Source organism: Mycena indigotica (assembly GCF_014461135.1).
Source record: "Mycena indigotica strain 171206Taipei chromosome Unknown Mind.scaff0019, whole genome shotgun sequence".
NCBI classification, from domain to species: Eukaryota; Fungi; Basidiomycota; class Agaricomycetes; order Agaricales; family Mycenaceae; genus Mycena; species Mycena indigotica.
Window position 1 is genome coordinate 223,989 of NW_023503018.1, and position 21,034 is coordinate 245,022.

Here is a 21,034-nt window from a genome sequence, read left to right on the forward strand (position 1 = left end):
GATGTGGTTGTGGCGTGTGTCAGTCCCACTCCCATCCAATCTGTGGGACCCGAACATCTCAGTGGGACTTGTAGATGATTGTGGTTGATATCAAATCAGCGATCAGACTTAGCAGCCCGCGGCAGCGTGGGGTCCGGGGCGAAGCCCTGGTCGGGGTCCGGGGTGGAAAACCCTGGCCGTCGCGGCCAGCGCCGCAATCTACTCATCGAAAGCCTCGAACTCCTTCAAAAAAACCCGAGAAATTAAGGAAAAAATTGTTATACCTCCGCGCAACGGGCCACGCGGCGAGCGAAGCCCCCCCGGCAGGGTGGGTCCAGGGCAACGCCCTGGTCGGGGTCCGGGGTGGACAACCCCGGCCGCCGCCGCCGGCGCCGCCACCCGATCAAATGCACTGTTTTGAAACAATCACTCGAGTCCCACCACATCTCACTTTGATGGGCTGAGTCCCACCAAACTCGTCTAGCCGACGTCAAGCTGCACCGGGAGTGGGACTGGCACGAGTCCCACTCCCACCATTCTCGTATATACTCCCGCCATGGTCCGCCATTCTCATCACTGCCCTACCTCTCCCTCTGTTGTGGTTCATGTGGACACAACCAATGGGGTATAGTGATTCACAATGGGATGACCCACGGCTTAAGCCAAGATGGCTGGCCCGCTACGCAACGACATTGCGACAGGTGCTTGCACCACTCGATGTTGCACTGTACTGCATAGCGCGGATTATCTTAATCATGTTATCCTTGTCTACGCTGCGCTCACTGCCCCCACAGGCATTTGTCGATGTGAACTGGAGCACATATATTCCACGTTTGTAAATTACTACTATAGCTATTTTGCCAACTTTGTACCGGCCCGGAATTCAAGTTTACATATAACAGTGATTACTTCAAACAATCTTCACTCTCCATAGTGGTCGTGGCCAAAGTTAACAATGAATATCGAGACCCCTGCAGTCACTCTTATCAACCGTTTTTGAAACGCCGGCGCTTTTGGCAGATATTTGTGGAGCTTCATCTCCAGGGATGCAACTTGCTTTGGTATATCGCGGACGGGGCCCTGGCGGTAGTGCACGAGAAGATGCCATTCGACGATGCGGATGGCGGGGTGGCGGTCCAGTGATTTGTCAAGAAGCTGGAGTGTTTCTGCACTCTCGGTGAAGGGGTAGTCCTTGTTGACGGCTGCGAGATGCTTGAAAGCGAGTTGGACATGGACCAGTGACGGCGCGCTGTTATGGGAGAGAACATTGTGGAGGGCAAAGCACCGCAGCTGTCCATGGGCTTGTAGGATACTCAGGAGCGAGATGACGAGGCCCGATTTCAAGCTGAACAATGGTGGCAGGCTGTAGATAGTAGCGCTGCGAACGCAGGTGAGCCTCCTGAAGACAGCCTGAGACTCAGCAACGGGGTGGTTTCTTCCCAGTGCGCCGCATCGTATGTAAGCACGATGTGGAGGCTGGTTATATATGGCGCAAAGCTTTGCTTCGAGGAGGCCGGCAGCGTGGTCGTAGGAGCCGGTCTCAATGCGGAGAGCCGAGAAGAGTTGCTTCTGCGCAGGGCATCGGAATGAAGTCGAGGTCAAAGAGCATGAGGAGAGTGTCTGCCTGTCCTCGTTGGAGATGTTGGCAAGAATAGGCTCATAAAGCTCTGGCGGAAGTCGGGTGGGCATGTCGCAGGCAAGAGCGGAAGCAGTCGAAATCGCGGATACAATAAAAATGGGGGTCAACGGGATTCAGGCGTCGGGCAACTAGTTACTTGAGAGTAGAAAAGGATGTTGCAATGCACGATTATGTAGTCCTGGTGGCGAGAAACAACGAGCAAAATGGCGACTGTCACAGCGACGATGCATCAGACTTTCCTTCTCTCTTACCGTCACCCCTATGTCCATCCATCTATTTCGGCCGTTGCAGTGCACAGCCCGCAGCATACCCATCTCGTTCCAACTCAAAATCGAAGCCAAAGGGACAACGGCTGACCGGGCGAAGACCGTGTTTGGCTGAGGAGGCAAAAGTGGGGCTGTTCGGCACGCCCTTCTCCGTTTTGCTGACCTGGCATCCAGAGAAACGATTACATGCGCCGCTGGGAGTTGAGTAGACGAGAGGCTGGATGAGTTAATTGGCAACGGAGCAATGTGCGTTTTCGCTCGCCTTCCTTTGTAGATGTGGCTAATTCAGAGAATAGCAATAAGTACCTAGAGCTTTACGCTCGGGCGGCCTTGCAGCAATGCCTTCTGCGTACAGCAACAACGAACTATCAGCAAATGGGGGACATTCGGTTCGCAGCAACGGGGCGGCGATGGAGTTTTGGGCGGTTCTCGAGAGGGCAGCGGGAGACAAACGGATGTGGATACAGGTGCGCGAAAGTCACTTTCGTTACGCAAGGTTGGTACTGACATTCTCCCTCGCAGGTTCTTTGTCGACTTGATTTCAGGGTCGCAATACCGCGACATTCTCATTCTCCAGCAACACTTTCTGTCAGACGGTCTCTGGACCCGTCATTCTTCCCGTATCTGGGAGACTGCCATCGTATCTGGAAGACCGCCATGCATACTAGTGTTCTCGAGTGCGTGCTTGACCACCCGCCTACTTCATCCATTGACAAAGTGCTAAAGTGTCCTCCCTGCCATAAATGGCACATCCACCCATGATTTATCTCCGCAACCGCACAAAGAAGATGCGTTGCTCGTTGTGAAGCAGCCCGCCGGCCTTCGACCGCGAAATTCCGCGCTTCGGCTAAGCGTCGTCGCTGGTCAGTCGACACAGACGTCCCCTTGCCCTCTATCTGGTCAAGGGAATCGCGATGACCGACCGGAATACGACTACCCATCTCATCTCTGCGCGACAAGCACGGTGGAAGGTACGGTCCACTTTTCTCTACATCTTCCATGTCTGAAGCGCCGTTTAGCCACATGAACAACAATATCCCCTCCCAAGCAACATATACATACTTCCCTGCTTCGTTCTCAGCTTCTGCGCTCTTCTGTCGACGTCTGCACCATCCGCCCAAGCGAATCAAAATTTTTGTCCGCATATGGAAAGTCACGTGCACATCCACTCGCCCGAAAAACGTCCACATATCTTACTCAACGCGGCAGCTAGCGCTCTGCGGAGTGTATCTCGTTGTGCCTCATACCTGTCCCCTCGTATCTATTTCTTCATTCGCCACCATTCGACGGGGAAGGCCGCCATAGAACGTGTTTTCTCCGACCGCCATATGGGAGGCATGGGCGACTTTTCTTTGTTGAAGGGCTACATACGCGTCAGCGGAGGCGATTTGGGGCGGTGCTTAAGGGATGGGGGAGCTTGGGAGACCGTTTGAAGCGGCCGTTGCGAGGCGTTTGGTGAAGGACACCTTAGGCATATGCCGACTGCCGAGTTGCCCATGCGAGTTGGATGACTCGGAGCTCCCAAGCAAGATAACGATATCTCTCAGGTCTTCACAAATGAAGGTTCGGCTTCTCCACTTCCGTCGTTCCTTTTCCAACGACTCTCCTTGACAGTTGCCCCCTTGTTTGCGCGGAGAAATTGTCTCTTGGATCGTCATTCCACTTCTGGATGAACACATAAACTACGATATATATCTACCTACTGCAGAATTCGAATGTAGTGCTCTTTCGTGGTTTCCAGTAGTTTGCAAAGAATCTATTATGTTACAATTGTGGAATGTATGTACGCCCCAGTTGACGTCTGCAAGCGCGGTTGGAGGTAGAGAACATAACATGGCAAAGGGCAAGACAAGAACAATAACGCGCGCCGCCGAGTACAGTGAAATTGTCGCTGTCTGTCAGCGAGGAACCACGAGAATATGCTGGAGGACTTGAGAACGCGGTAGTCGGTGAAGCGCGCACACCAGAATGTGGGGATCATGCTAGCGTGGCGACCTCAAACGCGGTTAGCAGAAGATGTTGCGCCCGTCGTGCTATAAAATTGGCGATGAACCACAGTCCTGGGCATCGTGCAATGCTCTTGGAGAATGTATTGCCGTTGCTGCGAATCGCGATCTTTGATACATACTAGTATCATCCATCCGAATCCTACTAGTATGCTCCCCATGCCGGTGAGTCCGCGATGCCAATGGCATCGTTGGCAAGTCACTGCAGCACCTTCGAATCGTCGATTTGCACCGTATGGCGAGTGATCATGAGCAAGAGGCGGGCATGCTCGCCGATTGCGCTGTGGAGACCACAATCAAGGTGGATATACTGAGCCGAGAGCCGAAGAATGGGCGGAACGGCGCAAGTCGTCACAGGTAGGTAGAGGTACGGTAAGCCGGTTATGTGCGAAGTGTGGACCGAGTGCGTGCGGAGGCGCGGTCGTAGGGTGTGTTTCGGTTGATGGGAGGAATAGAACGGCGGATCAGTTGTCTGGCGCAACACCTTGCATGCAGGAGGGCGTAGGTGCTAGTATGAAGCAAGTACGGCGAAGTTTGGGAGCAGGAAGCGTACTAATAGGCCGTGTGATTTGCAAAGGACACACGCATTGCCAGTCGTATCTACAGCCACATGTGCTTGTGGTAGCGCATGGCACTGAGAGGCCCGCATGTTTGTACGACTTCGATACACAAGTACCTCAATCCTGACAGAACATGTTAATGCAGATTTACAACAGCAGCTGGGTTGAGTCAACGCGCCAAGTTTTTGTATCTCTCGGCTTCGCGGAAGGACTCGCGCGAGGGTCGGAGGCAAGGCGGAAGAGAGGAACGCTTGTTGGGTTGTCGTGGAGGGCAGAGTGCTGGCAAATCTTGGGCAAATCCTACCCATTCTGTACTTTTTCAGCCATAGTACCGCCGGCGCATGAGCATTACTGCAAGACCAGGATCTTCCACCAGCCCGGGCTGCCGTTGGGGCAGCTGAGGACGTTGCACTGCTGCGCTGACTGACAGTGGCGCGAGAGAGGCTCAAGGGCAGAAACGGAGGTGCTGGGCGGATGGTTGGTGTGACGAACGAAGAGAGCAGCAGGATACCTTCTCAAGGTATCATGATCAGGGCAAGCTCCCTCCGCCGCGTTTTGGTGCCCGCAGGATTCTGTCGGAGTCGGTGAGCTTCGATGAGCCAAGCAGGGTACTTATGCCGACAGTGATGCGGGCGTGTGCATACCACAGCCGAAGAGTAGTAGTCTACCATGTTCCCGCTTGAGTAACATTGGCTGGCGAAAGGCGGGAGAGGAGTCGCAGCCGTCGTCGTCGCAGAAGACAGAGATCGGCCCGAGCATGTGATCTCACCGATCTTCTTCTCCACTTCCACCACGATGGCTATGGCCGACTCCATCGCTTGCGACGCCTGAAACATCGCCTAGGGATCTGCGCGCGACATGCAGCGCCAAACGTAGTGTGCTATTAGGGGAGGCAGGGGAATGGGAGGTTGGGATCGCTGGTGGGAGTAGGATGGGAGCGCTGGTGGGAGTAGGAGGTGCGTCTGCTGTCTCCATCTTCTCGTCAACTAGGTCTTTAAGCTGACATACATGCCCAGTACCTCCGCACTACATTCCGGAAGCGTATTCGCCCGCGCCTAGCTCCCCGCTACATTTCCAAGTAGCACCATGATTGTCGTCGGCGTGGCCACTGTGCGGAGTTACATTAGGCGTGGAGACGACGGCGTTGCGAGCCCGCTGCTGCCAGAGCGGCCATTTTCGACAGGCTACGGGCTCGCGCTCATATGTGCTCGGGAACTTGTGTGAGTCGTTGCTCTACCTTCCTGTCGACAACGTGGTCTTTACATGCTCCAAAGTCCCACTGGCCCTTTTCTTGCTCCTTCGTCATCTCTGTCGCCACTTCCAGGCTCCTTGCGAATTCCTAACGCAATTGGATGAGCCAAACCCACCCATCCTGGCCCGCGCAGCAACTCTACAAAGAAGCACGACCCGACAGCCACTACTACATTGGCTTTCGCGCTGTCATATCTGCATACAGCAGGACCTCCTCGGCATGCAAGTAATGCTCACCTTCAAAGTTGGCGACCTTCCCAACTCATCTGCTAGTTTGTGGACGCTTCCTGCTTTCCATCGACTACTTCCGCCCTCGAATGTGTCGTGCTTTCCTCTGCTTGTGGCGGCACGTCAACCTTCCAAGACCACATATCCCGCACAATAGCGCTCCGCCCAGCGTATCGAGCGTGGTACATCTCCACCCTCTTACACCACTATCTCCTTGTGTCGATTCGAGAGGAGGAAGGCCGCCGCTTTCATTGTCAGGAGCAAATAGCATGTCTTACTGCACAACTCTTCATCTGTCGCTCCGACATCATCTTCGCAGACTGCCCTTGCAGTCTTGGGGCTCGTATCCGACCGATGTCGACTGACTTCGACAGTGGGCAATTTGGGTCCAGCTTGTGGACCATTGTAGCTTTTTTAACTGCGCCCACACACCTTCACTATAACTCCCTGCTCCCCTCTTATCCCTCCCCCGTCCTCCCCGCCCACGCCTGCACCCTCCCCATGCAATCGGCGTCGACTTCCCAAAATGGCAAGTCACGTGCTCGCCCGCGATAGAAAGACGGCGACATATCTCGCACGACGCGGCAGCTGGCGCTCTATCGAGTATATCTCGTTGTGCACCATACTCTTCCCCTTCTACCTAATTCTTTTTTCCCCACCATTCCAGGGGGAAGGTTGCTGTCAAGCACCTTTTGTCTTGCGGCGGCATAGGCGGCGATTCTTCGTCGAAGGGCGACATACGCGTTGGCGGAGGTGATTCGGAGTGATGGTCAAGGGATGGGTGGAATTGAGAGGAAAATTTGAGCGGATTGGGGAGTGAGAAGCTCTTGCGGACTTTCAAGCGACTCGGATTTGGCCCAAGTTGTCCGCGATGATGCGCGCGTTCTGCCACGGTCAGCCAGGTGCAAAGCAACAACGAGAATGTGAAGCAATTGGGGCACGACATCGTCCGTCATGGAGGGGGGGAGGGAAGGAGGAGGACGCGACCATCATGCGAAAAATTGGAGAGGAAGGCGATTATGCCATCAGCACTGAAAAATCTCACTTTAGACCCGGAGGTCGACTCTGAAGATGGTTTCGGCATTCGAGGCCAAAATACGCGGCTCGGCAGCAAGTATTTCTTGTTGAACGGTTGTATTGGGACAGGATTCATCGGTACCGGACCATCAGGACCCCGACGTATTATTAAGTAAATGAAGCAGTGGGTCGTCTTTGGTTTGAAGACTCCTGTGCTTACCGCTTGTCAGACATATATGCAACCTCCAAGCTCGACACGCGCTCCTTGTCCAAGGTCAGCTTCACAATATTACCATTGTGTCGAACGCTTACCTTGTTACAGCCTTGTTCCCGTGTTGTTCCTTCCTCATACGGCCGTCATCGGCATCGTTCCTGGCCCCTTCGCCAAACTCAAGCTGGGCTGCTGGAGGAGGAGTTGAGTCCATGCGATGCATCCGCGAACGCGTCAACTTACTTTGCATAGGCCTTGATCCAACCGATTTCATTCGCAAACCTTCAAGGTAAGTTAGTACTCGTTTTGGCCCTTGATATGTACTTACCGGCCGACAGAGCTCATTTGTCCGCGCCTTCTTGCAGATTTGAATCGTCAAATCCACAGATTCATGTGCGTTCCTTCCCCGTTCAAGTTTCCCTCCTCACGGTCATTTGCAGCATGGTCGTTGAGCATGGTCGTTGAGTCGTTGTCCTGGGCGGCTATTGGAAAACTGGATCACTATTCAGCAAACGGTGCTGGTGACAGACATATAGAATCTCACTATTCTCGCCTGCTGACCGTCCCTACACAGTCGCGCTCGACAACGTCCATAACAACAGTTAGCAGGAGAAGTGCTATGGCGGATGACAAACGTACACTCTCCTCCCCTCCATCCGCATGCTAACCTCCATTTTCAGCATTTTGACGCTGGCAATTCCAAAATGGTGCGTTTTCTCCTCCTCGTTCTCTCGGCATCCGCGCTGACACACTTGTTATTTCCAGTGTCGATCTGGCCACTTTCGAGGGCTGCTGGGGTGGGAGAGGTCGTTCGGGACCCATAGTCGCAGGTCGGCAAGCAGCTGGACACGGTAGTCAGCAGTCGAGCATCCGTAGACAAATTTCAGCGCCTTGCCGTTGAGCGATGGCCCAGCAAGCAAGCGCGGTCCATCGCAGTGTCGTTGGCGGCCGCGCATTCGGCGCGTCTTGAGCCGGCCGCGCTCGTGCGTCCCGGGGCAGCGGGCAGGTCCGAGTGGGGGAAGCGACCGGGAGACGGGGAAGGCGGGAGACGGGTTGGTAAGCGACACGTGCCTCGGGTCACGCACCCGGCCAGCCGGTCGTCACTTACCGACACCCGCGAGCCGCTGCACGCCGTCGTTGGCGCTGCCGCGGGTCTTGTCTGTGGCCACGTGCCCTATGGGCCAACGCTGTTGCTGTCGGCGTGACCGCTGACGCATGGCATGCCCATCGTACTTGTTTCAAGTTTACTGTTTCAAGTTTACTGATTCAAGTTTACAGCTAGCCGTTCCTGCTAGCGCGTGTAAGGCAAGTGCTCAGCTGTAGTACTCATGTCCCGCGCTAACCTTCTGCTCTATCAGCTCCTTGTTGTGGCCAGCAGCTCGAAACCACAGGAAAGCATCAGGCTCATGGGCACAAGTAACGTGTCACGGGCACGTGTTTATGACTCGACATGAAAAGGGGGCAGCCCTTCTTGACCTCGACCACGACAATGGCGGAAGCGCACCTCTCGGCGCTGCGCGACGCGATGAAGCAGTCTACGCCGTGGACATGCGGTGTGCTTGACGTCCGACGCGAGGACTTGGCGCTATTCTACAAGCACGCTGGCACTGAACGGTGGGCGTTGTGCGTTGCAGCTGCTCCAACGTTGACCGTTTTTTGAAGCCTGGCGATGCTCAACTTTGGAGAGGCAACGGAGGCGCAGCTGCAGGACCTCGCTGCCGCGTGTCAGCCCGCGACATTTGGGCGGGGGACGGAAGACGTGCTTGACGAGGGCTACCGCAAGGCAGGGAAACTCGACTGCGGCGACTTTGCGGCATCGCTTGACATTGGAACGCTTAATATTCTCGAGGAAATTACTCCCGACTTGTTGGATGGACGCGGGGACGCGGTTATCACGGCGGAGCTGTATAAGCTAAATGTGTATAGTGAGTTCAATCCTCGAAAAGTTCTGCCTTTTATTGAATGTCCTCCGGGCCCTGGATCTTTCTTCAAGTCTCATAAAGACACGCCCCGCAGAAAAAGCATGGTCGGCTCGCTCGTCATTGTTCTCCCCACAGAGCATCGGGGCGGACAACTGAACTTGTCACACGGCAAAAACTCGTTCACTTTTGACTCTGCGGTCCGACTCTCCGGTCAAGGCGGCTCAATCGCATACGTCGCCTTCTTTAGCGATGTCACGCATGCTGTTGAGCCCGTTGTCTCCGGCCACCGGGTCACACTCACCTACAATCTGCTCATTTCGCCAAAATCGTCCTCGCTGCATCTGAACACAAAACAGCCGCTGTCTGAGGTCGAAGTCGCCTGCCAGAGTGCATTGGCTGCGCTGCTTGCCGACCCCGCTTTCCTGCCCGACGGCGGTCTTCTGGGCTTTGGGCTCGAGCACGAGTACCCTGTCCCGCGCACGATTTCCGACCCCACCACCCTCGGCCATGTGCTCTATATGCTCAAGGGGGCGGATGCGCGGATGCAGCGTGCGGCAGCCCGGGCCGGGCTCAAGACGACGCTCAAGCTCGTGTATATCACGCCAGGCGACATGGACTACGATAGTGGCAAGGGCGTGCGCATGGCGCTCGACAGCGTGCTCGATTTGCGGAGGGTCTGGTTGGCGGAGGACAGCGAGGTCGATGACGAGCTGAGACGCGTGGGGCAGCCGATCGTGCGCACAACCGCGGCGGGGCGCCAGGCGTGGACTAAGCTGTACGATGACGAGCAGCTGGTGTCGGTGTGTTGGGTGACGGAACCGCAGGGAGAGAGGAATAGGGCCGAGTCGGCGTATATTGCAATGGGGAATGAGCCCGTGTTGGACCATGTGTATGGGCGGGCGGTACTTTTGGTGGAGATACCGCGTGCAGAGCATCCGCAGCGGGCATAGACTCGGTCGGACCAGATATTAGTTGCTATGTTAGCGCAATTGCGTTTATAATGATCCATTTTGTACGGTGTTAGTGAATCAGATCAGGATGCAGGATTAAAATACCTAGACATTTACATCCTGTTTTTAATACCTGGGGCATTTAAAAACCAATTTCAAAACAGGGATGTATTAAATTGCCTAAAAAGGCAATTTTGGGCTCTCAAACTACATCACCAATTACTGATATTGTATAACCCTCATTGGTACCTCTGAATATTTAAATTTGTATGTTTAGTTAGTTTTCATGTCATCCTCTCATAGATAACATACTGTAGTATTTTACTCAATTCGAATGCCAAAAATGGTGTGACATCTGATACGAAAATCGGAAATGTCATAAATTACCTTTTTGGGACAGGAATTTGAGCAAAATGGTGTGACATGCGGAAAAATTTCGAATTTTATAGCCTGTGTGACGCGTGACATACGAACTGAGTAAAATACTACAGTATTTTCCCCTTTTGAAAGTCTGCACACTGACTTTTCCCACACCCTTGTCAACAGGTATTTTTCTCAGCATCCTTTTATGCTAGTGGTTAATAAGTCGTCCAATATGTCAATCTTCTTCAGCCATTATCATTACCAGGTAACAATTAGCCTTATCACTATATGCAAGAATACTATGAGGATAAGAATAGAAGGAATACTAGTTACTTAATATACAAGCTGGTTTTCTATAAGGTTCATAAGTTTGGGGCTGACATATAAGTTGCTATGATAATATATTATGCTAGAGCCATAATAATATAATAATACTATTAAATAATATGATAATATCGTAATGTAATATAGTCTGGAATAATAATAGTAATATGGTATGATAATAGATAATATAATAATGGCCAGCACTACTTACTACTAGGAATAGTATATGGTGGTTACTTTGAGTAAAATAAAGAAATCTGGCCACTTTGCTCCACCCCTTCCAGCCACTCCAATCTCCGGGCCTTCAACTTATTAAACACTAGGGCTTGTTTTATCATCCAGGTTATCTTGAGCAGAGTGGACAATCATCTCCAAAGTAGACCTAGACCTGACTATTGTTTTGTTTGTGCAACTACACTTCTCCAAAAAAGGCAATCCCTACTGGTAATAAATGCGACACCAATCTTACAATGCATTTTTTTTTGAATGGAAATATTTTATAAAGGTAGTGCATATAATTATGTACTATTCTTGTCAGTTACAGCCAAATCCGTCGAGAAATGCTTACGCAACGCCCTATGGTACTGTTCAAACAGTTAATCAAGTTGTCTGCAATATAGGAGGCTTGCGCTCGATTAAAAAAAAAGGCTCGCAAAATTGAATGTCAAAGGCAACAGTCGCAAGGGGCAAAAGGCTGGCTGCTGGCAAATTTCAAGATTTGGTCCAAAATGCTTGCGAGACAGTAAATGTCTTGCGATTTATTTTTTTTGCTTAAAGTAACCGCCATAGGAATAGTGCCTGCTCTCTCTAACCTGAAATTCTAGAATCTAGACTCTAAAGGATTATGCATCAAAGACATCATCCCAGACTTGCACCTGTACATAATCTCTCCATGTCCTTACCCTACGCCCTAGACAATTTCCAAGCTGAACGGCGTCTTCAGTGTAGTCTAAAAAGACACATCAGCATATTCGGCGTTTGCACAAGAAGAAAAGCCTACACCCAAACTCTCCAATGGCAGCGAATAGCTCGTCGAAGGCCACGGCCAGATGAACTGGCATACCAGCGGCGGTCATCCCAGCTACAAAGGCCGCGGATGTGATTTGATTGAAGACAACCTTCTTGCCTGTCGCTGAGAAACACCAAAGGTGAGGAAACCAAACGGAAAGGAAGCTAGTTATCTCCACTCACCCTCAGAAAGCTGTCGGACCTGGTCCTCGCTGCTCAGCATCTCTGCAAACACCGCCCACGTCTGCCTATCAGGGAAGACGGTCGCTTCGATTGCCCTGCGCACAAAGAGCCCATAGTCATGGTGGACATCGATGAGCGGTATTGGCGCCGACGGTGCGATGGGGAGGCTCACTGCCCAGACATCTGCCGCGACCTTCCTCGGGCGCATTATGGTGCGCATATTGCTCGCATAGCCTCCTGCTTGCAGGACAACGAAGGGGACGCCTGATGCCCTGCCGTATTCCGACACGCGGACCTTGCTTTCGAAATGGCAGACTTGTGTGTACTTGCCGCGCGACAGAGACTCGGATGCCATGCTGGGAAGCCCTGACCAGACGATGCCCTTAACTCCGGCAGCGTTCGCCACGTCAATCATGAGTTTACCTTCTGCTGTTTCTGTCAACAGTTGTCCACCTGTACACGGGGTTTTTTTTAAAAAAGCCTTCTCATTACCAGTGTTAATGTTTTTAAAAAATGCCTCTAATTTATGCCCCTGCTAAAAGGCGGGTTTTACATAGGGAAATGAGAGATCAAAAAAAGGTTTAAAAGGTTGAAAAGCCTTGTCAGGGGGGGCAGTGTGGTAGCTATAAGGCCCCAGACCTGATGTGTGGAAAATTCCTTAAGTATGGGGAAAATACTGAGTAGGGGAAAGGCTAAAAAAGACGAAAAAAATTGTTGATGCCAAGGTGCCAAGAAAGATACGGAGTTTGACAGCGTGGATTTTCTTAAAATGAGGGGAAGACTTGTAAATCACTGATGTTTTTTAAAAATGTTAATATTCTAATTACAAGAGATGTTTTTAAAAAAAACCCCGTATACGCCTGAGTTGTCTGCAGCATTGAAGGGATTATGACTCACCCGACCTGGATCGAAATGCTCCGCCCAATTGGTGAGCAACTAGTAGGACATGTGAGTACACTTTACCAGAGGAAAAAAAAACATAAGTACTTACAAAGGCATAGTCGGCGCCTTCGAAGGCCGCGAAGACCGCCTCCTTGTCGTCAGCTGTCAAAGACAGGCCGATAACTTCGACACCATGCCTGGACAGCGCCATCGAAGAGGGTTTGGCAGTGTCGCGAGTAAATGTGCGAATGCGGTATGACTTGTCGGATTCCGAAAGGGCAAGCACAACGCTGCCGCCTTGAGCCCCGGTCCCACCCACGACCACAACAAGTGGCGAGTTGGTGTCTTTCACGATGGTCATTGGCGGAAAGGTAAGCTGAGCGATAACACATACCCGTCTTCTTATATTTCGGCGTTCATCGCCCCGTAACAGCGCATGTAAGGGCAACCCTGGAGACTCCGACGAAAGCCTAGCAGGGGAGGATCCAAAGCGTGAATAAAAGCTACGGGAAATACACGGAGGGACCGACCTAGCAGGGGAGGATCCAAAGAGAAGAAACTCTAAGGGTCCGCCTGCTAGGGCGCCAACTATATACTGGTCGTCCGTAACTGCCGACGTAGAGCGCAGAAGGCCTGAGCGGCGTCGCAGGCTCTGTCCCAAGGTGATCGTTGGGAGGGTCTTGACGGATCGGTGATTGTGCGGGCGAAGGAGGCCGTGGACGATGGTCGGGGTGGGTCGGAGCGTCCGAGGGGGCGCCGGTCGGATGCGCCTCGGATGCGTTCGGAGGGTCCGAAGGAGGCCGAGCGGGGTTCCCCTGACATCACCCCCCCTTTGAATGCGGCGTCCCGACGCATAATACGAGAAGGGCAGCGAGTCGAAGGTTGCTGAGGCGATGTGCCGTGGTTTACCCGGGTATCTCCGATAGAAGTCCGCAATCTTGTCTGGCGCAAAGACACGGTCGAACCGAACCCACGAGTCGTGTGAAGCATCGTAGCCTTTCCACCTGACGAAATAGTTAAGACGCTTATACCTTATCCTGGCATCCAAGATTTCCTCGACTTCCCATTCGGGAACTCCGTCCTCTAGTTCGGGGCGGTTCGTCGTAGCCGGGTCGTCCGTCGAAGGGGTCGTCCTGAGCGGGCTCGAGCTTAACAACGGGGAAGACGGGGTGGAGCTTGGAGTAACGCGGGGGGAGGTCTAGCTTGTAGGCACCTTTGCTAACCTCTGCGAGCACCTTGAACGGTCCGAGGCGCTTGTGGGAGAACTTCTCGGAGGGCCGAGTTGTTCTGATGTCAGAGGCATCTAACCAAACCTTATCACCAACTTGAATCTTCGGAGCGTCCGAACGTTTCCGATCGTAGTACCGTTTATACTCGTCTTTGGCTTTAACGAGTGCGGCCTTTGCCTCGGAGACGCCGTTAGCTACCCGATCGAAACTCGTTTACCGACTCCAACTCTGAGCGGGCGCCTGGCTCGAAACCCATTCGGGAAGCCGGCCAGTGTCCGTCATAAAGGGTACCTGTTGAGTGGAGGAGTGAACGTGGTTGTTATAGGCGAACTCAGCGGCAGGGATAAGCTCGTCCCAGTCGTCTTGTTGGTAGTTGGTGAAGATCCGGATGTACTGCTCGAGCTCTTGGTTAACGCGCTCGGTTTGTCCGTCGGTTTGCGGGTGGTAAGCCGTGGAGGTAGCCGGTTTGACGCCAATTAAGCGCCAGAGTTCGCGTGAAGTCAGCGATGAACTGCGAGCCACGGTCCGAAATGTACTTCTCGGGGTTCCGTGGTGCCTCCAGACGTTCCGATAGTACAAGCGGGCAGCTCCGACCGCGTCTATTGTCGTATGGCACTCAGTGAAGTGGGGCGCTTTCCGAGGGCGTCGACCACTACCATAACCCGTCATACCCATGGGCCTCGGGCAGCTCGACAATGAAGTCTACAGTGACAGTGTGCCAACGTTCGGGCGGGACTTCGGTCGGATGGAGCCTCTCCGTGCGGAAGCCTTCGGAGGGCTCGTGCGGCAGCATAAGTCGCAGGTCGCGACGTAGCGTCCGATATGGCGAGACATCTGCGGCCACCAGTAGTTGCGCGAAACCAACTCTAAGGTCTTGAACCGCCCGGCGTGTCCGGCGACTCGCGTATCGTGGCAGAGCTCGATGATGCGCCTCCTTAGGTCCTTGTCTTTAGGGACTACAACCTTGCCGCGGAAGTACAGGAGGTCGCCGGAGACGGCCCACTCGTCCGAACGTGATGAGCGGGGGCCCCGAACTTGACCTCGGACCTTCAAGAGTTGCCGGGCCGCAAGCGCGACGGGCTCCTCTAGGTCAGGCTCACCGGATAGCGCTTCCTTGATGTCGCGGACAAGTTCGGAGCCAGGCCCAGAGACGGTGACGGCCTCAAGCGCGAACGTGGAACAGTTCGGGGCGTAAGAGGGTGACATCCGAGTTGTCGTCGGAGATACCGTGGTCGGGCCGGCGAGAGAGAGCATCGGGACGGCCCATCTGGCGACCTGGGGACGTGGTGCAGCGTAAAGTCAAACCTGGAAAGGTACAACGACCATCGGGCTTGCCGACGGTTAAGGTGCTGTGCCTTTCGGAAATACTCCAAATTCTTATGGTCAGTCCAGATCTCGACCGGATGCGCGGCGCCCTCGAGGAAATGCCGATACTCCTCGAGTGCGCGGATGATCGCGAGCATCTCCTTGTCGTGAATCTCGTAGTTGCGCTGGACATCATTTAAGCTTTTTGGAATAGAACGCTACAGGGTGCCACTTCCCGTCCGGGGCGGATTGTTGTGAAAGAACCGCCCCGTCGCATAATCTGAGCTGTCTGCTTCAAGTCGGAAAGGCCGGGAGTCGTCCGGGATCGCTAAGACGGGCTCTGAGACGACCGCGTCTTTGATAGCTTGAAAGGCGGCGGCTTCGGCGTCTCCCCAGGTCCATTTCTGGTCTTTCTTGGTGAGCGAAGAGGGGTTGCGCTAGGGCCGAGAAATCCCGAATGAACCTGCGGTAGAAATTAGCAAACCCCAGGAACTGCTGGACGTCCTTCTTGTTCTCGGGCGGAGGCCATGCGGAGACTCCGGCAACCTTAACGGGATCCATTTCGACGTGGTTGTGAGAGATGATAACCCCCAGGTACTCGATTGACGATTTCTCAAGTCGCACTTCTCCTTGCGAAGGTACAGCTTGTGCATTCGAGTCGCCGAAGGACTTCGCGGACGATCTCGCGGTGCTTACGGAGGTCCGAATGCGCGATAAGGATATCGTCGAGGTAGATCATGACGTCTCCTGAGAGAATGAGATCCTGGAAAATGTCATTCATCATCGTTTGGAAAGTCGGGGGAGTTCGTCAGGCCAAAATACATCACCAAAGGTTCGAACAACCCTCGGTTGGTCCGAAAGGCCGCCTTCCACTCGTCTCCTTCTTTAATCCGGACGTTATTAAAGCCCCAGCGAACGTCGAGTTTGGTGAAGTAACGGGCGCCCTTAAGCCTGTTGATAAGGTCATTAATCAACGGGGAGGGGTACCGGTTCTTAATCGTCATTGCGTTGAGGGCGCGGTAGTCCTGGACAAACCGAAGTCCTCCGTCCTTTTTCTTAACGAAGAAGACGGGGGAAGCCATCGGAGATTTCGAAGGGCGGATACGGCCTGTGGCAAGTCCCTCCTCGATGAACTCGTCAAGTTCGCGCTGTTCAAGGGGGAGATCGGATACACCTTGCAATTAGCGGGCTTCGCGTCGGGGACGAGTTCGATAGCGTGGTCCCAAGCCCTCCGCTCTGGTAACGTGTCGAAGGACTCCTTGTCAAAGACGTCTTGGAACTCCTTGGCCCAGTCCGGAATCTCCAGGGGGGGGGCCGAGTTACGGGCAAAGGCCTCTGCAAGGCGTTGGGACACGGTGCTCCCAGGCGAATCTCCTCGATTGGGCGAAAGGAGGTGTAGAAGATGCGGTCGCCGTCTTCAAGATGCTCGTCGTCGTCAAGGTCTGGTGAGCGCTCCGGAGGGTCGAAGGAGCTCCGAGTTCGTCGTCGGCATCGTCTGGGCCAGCGATATCGATAGCGCAAACGGTGGGGAAGGCGCCCGCAAGTAAGCGCGATTTAAGGAGTCGGAGGCGGCGAACCTCAGCGCTCGGTCCGTTCCTCGTCGCGGCAGGTGGAGCAGCTTCGGGGCAGCGGCTCATTTTCACCTCCTTTGTTTCCCAGTTGATCTCGGGGTTATGCTTTTTGAGCCAGGAGTACCCGAGTATCAAGTCCTGTTTCCGAGGTGGGTTACAGCCAGCTGAACGCGTTGGAGTGTCCGTTGTATCGTAGGACCAGGTCCGCGATTTGGCGAATAGACCCAGCATCATTGGGGGTGCCGTCGACATTGTAGACCGGTATGGGTACTGAGAGATTTCGGACTGGCACGTTGTTTCGGTTGACGTATTCTGTGTCGATAAAGTCCGAAGTGGCTCCGCAGTCGACCAGACCCGAGAGGGAGAGCTTGAGCGCGTTCGCAGTGGACTCAAGTTCAAGGGGGAGGTGCAGCGAGTTAACGCCAGGAGCGGCAGAGATGGTATAACTGCCAGGTAGCTTTTTCTCCCAGGCAAGTCGGCGTATCCGGACGGGGGGCTTCGGAGGGGGCAGGGGGTGCGTCTTTCGTTTCAGGCTCGTTGTAAGGCAAGGGAGTTGATTCATCATACAAACAAGTGAAACGATTTATGGACGCGAACGAGGGCACACCAGTCACTCGTCGCGGGGGACAAAATCCTCTGCCGGAGCCTCCGAATGCGCTTCTGCTAAGGCTGCGGTGTCGGACAACCGCGCAAGTAGCTCTCCTAGCATCTCATCGCCAAGTTGCTGGATCACCTCGTCGAGGATGTCCATATGGCGAACATCGGCGGGGAGCGGACAGTCCCGAGCCAAGTGATTGGGGTCGCCGCATCTGAAGCAGGCTCGACGAGGGGCGCCCGAGCCCTAGTACGATCCAACTCCATAGGGACGGGAGCCGGAGGTACCGGGACGGGGCGCGGGCCGCGGGTGGCGCAGGTGCGGCCACCGGGCGGATGGGGAACGGAGTTGCCGAACGAGTGATGGGGAAGGCGCCGCGCGGAGCTCCCGGCGGTCCGGGGTAGCCGTTCCCTTAATGAGCTTCGCTCGCACCAGGGCTTCATATTGTCGGAAAGCCCGAGTGCGCCAGCCTAGATAGTCACGGAGGTCTGGGGGGTCGTTCAAGAGGTGATGCCGTTGTTGATCAAGGGGTCAAGTCCGTGGCGGTACTTGGTTACCTTAACCAACGCGTCTTGAAGCCAGCGAGGTCCATCAAGTCCTCGAAGTCGTCGGTATATCCGTAGACATCCCGCGTTCCCATGTGATAACCCGCTTTCCAACTTAGCGAGCGCGAGGTCCTGTTCGTTCTCCTCGACGAACCGAAGGCGAAACTCGGAGAGGAACTGGCTCCACCGAGGGAAGGGGAAGGGGTTTTTGCTCCCATGACGCTCTGCCCATTGCTGAGCAGGTCCCTCCGCCATATAGGACATGGCGTAGCGGACGGCCTTTTCTTCGCTCGGCTCTCCGTTAACTACGAAGGCCTCCGGGGCAAGCCGAGCGTAGGTTTTGACCAGCGTATAGGAAGGGCGCGGCCGCGTTTGCGATCTCCGTTAAACGCAAACGGGGGGTTTGGTCGTAAGACCAGTTTTGAGGCGACAGTAATGTCACCAAATAACGCATCCGCGTCGGGGCATTCGGAGATGCCAGGCGGTTCGGGAGCTGCCGGAGGTGGTGCGGCAGCGGAAGCCTGGGAAGCAAGGTGGGTGAGGAGATTGGTGAGGTTGTCTAGTTTCGCCTCAAGTGCGTCCATGCGCGCGTCAGCGTCCGGAGCAGCTCCGGTAGACATAGCGGGCGTAAAGACGACAAGAGCAGAGGAGGAGGGGTCAAGTGGCAGGGGCGGTGACGAGGGGGGTACGGACTCGTACTCCGAGCCTGAGTCAGCACCAAACCTGGCAATCTTGACCGGTTAATCCCGTAGAGAGTTTCTTCTGCTGTAAGGGCAACCCTGGAGACTCCGACGAAAGCCTAGCAGGGGAGGATCCAAAGCGTGAATAAAAGCTACGGGAAATACACGGAGGGACCGACCTAGCAGGGGAGGATCCAAAGAGAAGAAACTCTAAGGGTCCGCCTGCTAGGGCGCCAACTATATACTGGTCGTCCGTAACTGCCGACGAGGCGCAGAAGGCCTGAGCGGCGTCGCAGGCTCTGTCCCAAGGTGATCGTTGGGAGGGTCTTGACGGATCGGTGATTGTGCGGGCGAAGGAGGCCGTGGGACGATGGTCGGGGTGGGTCGGAGCGTCCGAGGGGGCGCCGGTCGGATGCGCCTCGGATGCGTTCGGAGGGTCCGAAGGAGGCCGAAGCGGGGGTTCCCCTGACAGCGCAATGGAGCTTCCACATGAGGAGCGCGAGCCCAAACTGATAGTTGTCGAAGACGATTGTCGTGGGGTTTATATCGGATATGGTGATGGAATCCTCTCCGGCGCCGCAGGTTGTGGCCTCCGAGTCGTTCGGAGGGCACGGGCCAAAAAGGGTGGGGGTATCCCGTTATTAAGCGGAGGCCTAATGAATGCTAATAGAAATCCGGCGCAAAGTGACGGGTCCGGTATGCAGACGGAGGGTTGAGTTTGCACGGTACTGATCCAATAGCGAGGGAGAATGAAGTCGTATTGCGCGACCAAGGTGTGTCTATTCATCCGGAGCTCGGTCACCCCTAGGGAATGGCACGGGTATACCCACGGGTATCCGAGGGCCTGCCCGCACCCGTACCCGCACAGCCACAGTACTCATACCCGCGGGTACGGGTATGGATTTACCCATGGTTTGGGCAGGCAAGGAGGAAGAGACATCTTGGTTATTGTCCGGAAGGTGGGATAAAAATGCTGCGCGAGAGCAGAGTCGAACGCAGAGCATCTTGGACACCACAAGGGAGCAAGGCCAGCTGAGTCATCAAGCCACGGGTAAGGCCGCCGCTGACCCGTACCCGTACCCGCGCGGGTAAAACCCGCGTACCCGCGCGGGTATGGCCTACCCGTGCCATTGCCTAGTCACCCCTGTCTTCATTGCCGAAGTCGTCCTCGCAGCAACCGGACTCGAGTTGTGCCGTGGTCCGTGGACTGGTTGGGAAAAAGCGGCAGAGAAGAGAAAGTATGATCACAACATTGACGACAAGTTGGCATAGCGATAATCTAGCGGTTCGGGATTGAGAAGAGCACACCAAAGATAGACCAGTGCAGCACATACCAATGGGATACGCACACTTTAAAAATAGCCCAGCAAAGTCACCGAGGGATTGTCGTCAATTCAGTGAGAACGCTCCATCTGGTTCTTCGTTTTGCCATGAGGGTTGTGCGGGAAACGATAGGAACAATATATGCCCGTGGGTGCAGGCTGCTGCAGCAGCAGGCCGCACTTTGTCAGGGAGAACCACATCGTTGGTTTCACGCAAGAGGAAGAGCCCAAGACGACGGATTTGAAACAAGATATTTGACTCGGATAACGTCGACTGGGAAGAAGAGCGTGGAGTATTTGAACAAGACATAGAGATGAGCTGACGGCGGAGCATTAGGTGAGGGATATTGGTTGTGTAGGCTTAAGACCAGGTTAGTGGGCTTAAGCTTGCATATCAGAAAAGACAGAAACATAGACACACCGCCGGTAGAGCGGCCCTCCAGGTTCTTTCTCTTCTCCCTCGGTTGAGCGTTGCTGATTCAGAGGCGATTGAGCCTGAGGGTGTGGGAGAGAAGGCCGGAGAAGGCAAATGATTCTTCGACCATTGCGTGAGGAGGTTACTCGGAATATTGATTCGAGAAACTAACCAAAATACAAGCATTCCACTCTGAATCTATTGTTCTTCAGGGTAGGCCTGATGTGCGAGCTGTAAGCATCGTTGGTGGTTGCCACTGATTGGTTGATGGTCAGCAAAAGAAATGATACGGGTGCCAATTCCCGATCACACCGTGCTTTGCTGACTTCTACTCTGACCATGACGAGTCAACAACTCAGCCCACTTATCGCTACCTGCGGACATCTCTCAAACATGTTCCGGTTGTCCGTCTCCTAACAACTCCCATCGGGCATTACGCAGAGGGCAGGGAGTGACGCGTCATCATCGACTTCAGCCTCGATTTGAAAGCGACTATTATCCCCCACGCGGCCCGGACGACGCATTTCACATTACCTACGAGGAAGGTGGAAAGCGCGGGCGCCACCAGCGGCGCCGTCGACGC

General features: G+C 54.3%; 2 protein-coding genes across 2 annotated transcripts; both read left to right on the forward strand.

Moving 5' to 3' along the window:
* Positions 1–2,222: 2,222 nt before the first annotated feature.
* On the forward strand, positions 2,223–2,911 carry MIND_01421200 (uncharacterized protein; the record flags this gene model as incomplete). Its single annotated transcript, XM_037370599.1, has 4 exons — positions 2,223–2,351; positions 2,407–2,561; positions 2,611–2,855; positions 2,904–2,911. The coding sequence occupies 4 exons, from the start codon at positions 2,223–2,225 to the stop codon at positions 2,909–2,911; spliced, it is 537 nt and encodes a 178-aa protein (XP_037212980.1).
* A 5,735-nt stretch (positions 2,912–8,646) lies between these two features.
* On the forward strand, positions 8,647–10,029 carry MIND_01421300 (Fe2OG dioxygenase domain-containing protein; the record flags this gene model as incomplete). The annotated part of the gene is made up of 2 exons (XM_037370600.1): positions 8,647–8,780; positions 8,820–10,029. The coding sequence occupies 2 exons, from the start codon at positions 8,647–8,649 to the stop codon at positions 10,027–10,029; spliced, it is 1,344 nt and encodes a 447-aa protein (XP_037212981.1).
* Positions 10,030–21,034: the final 11,005 nt, after the last annotated feature.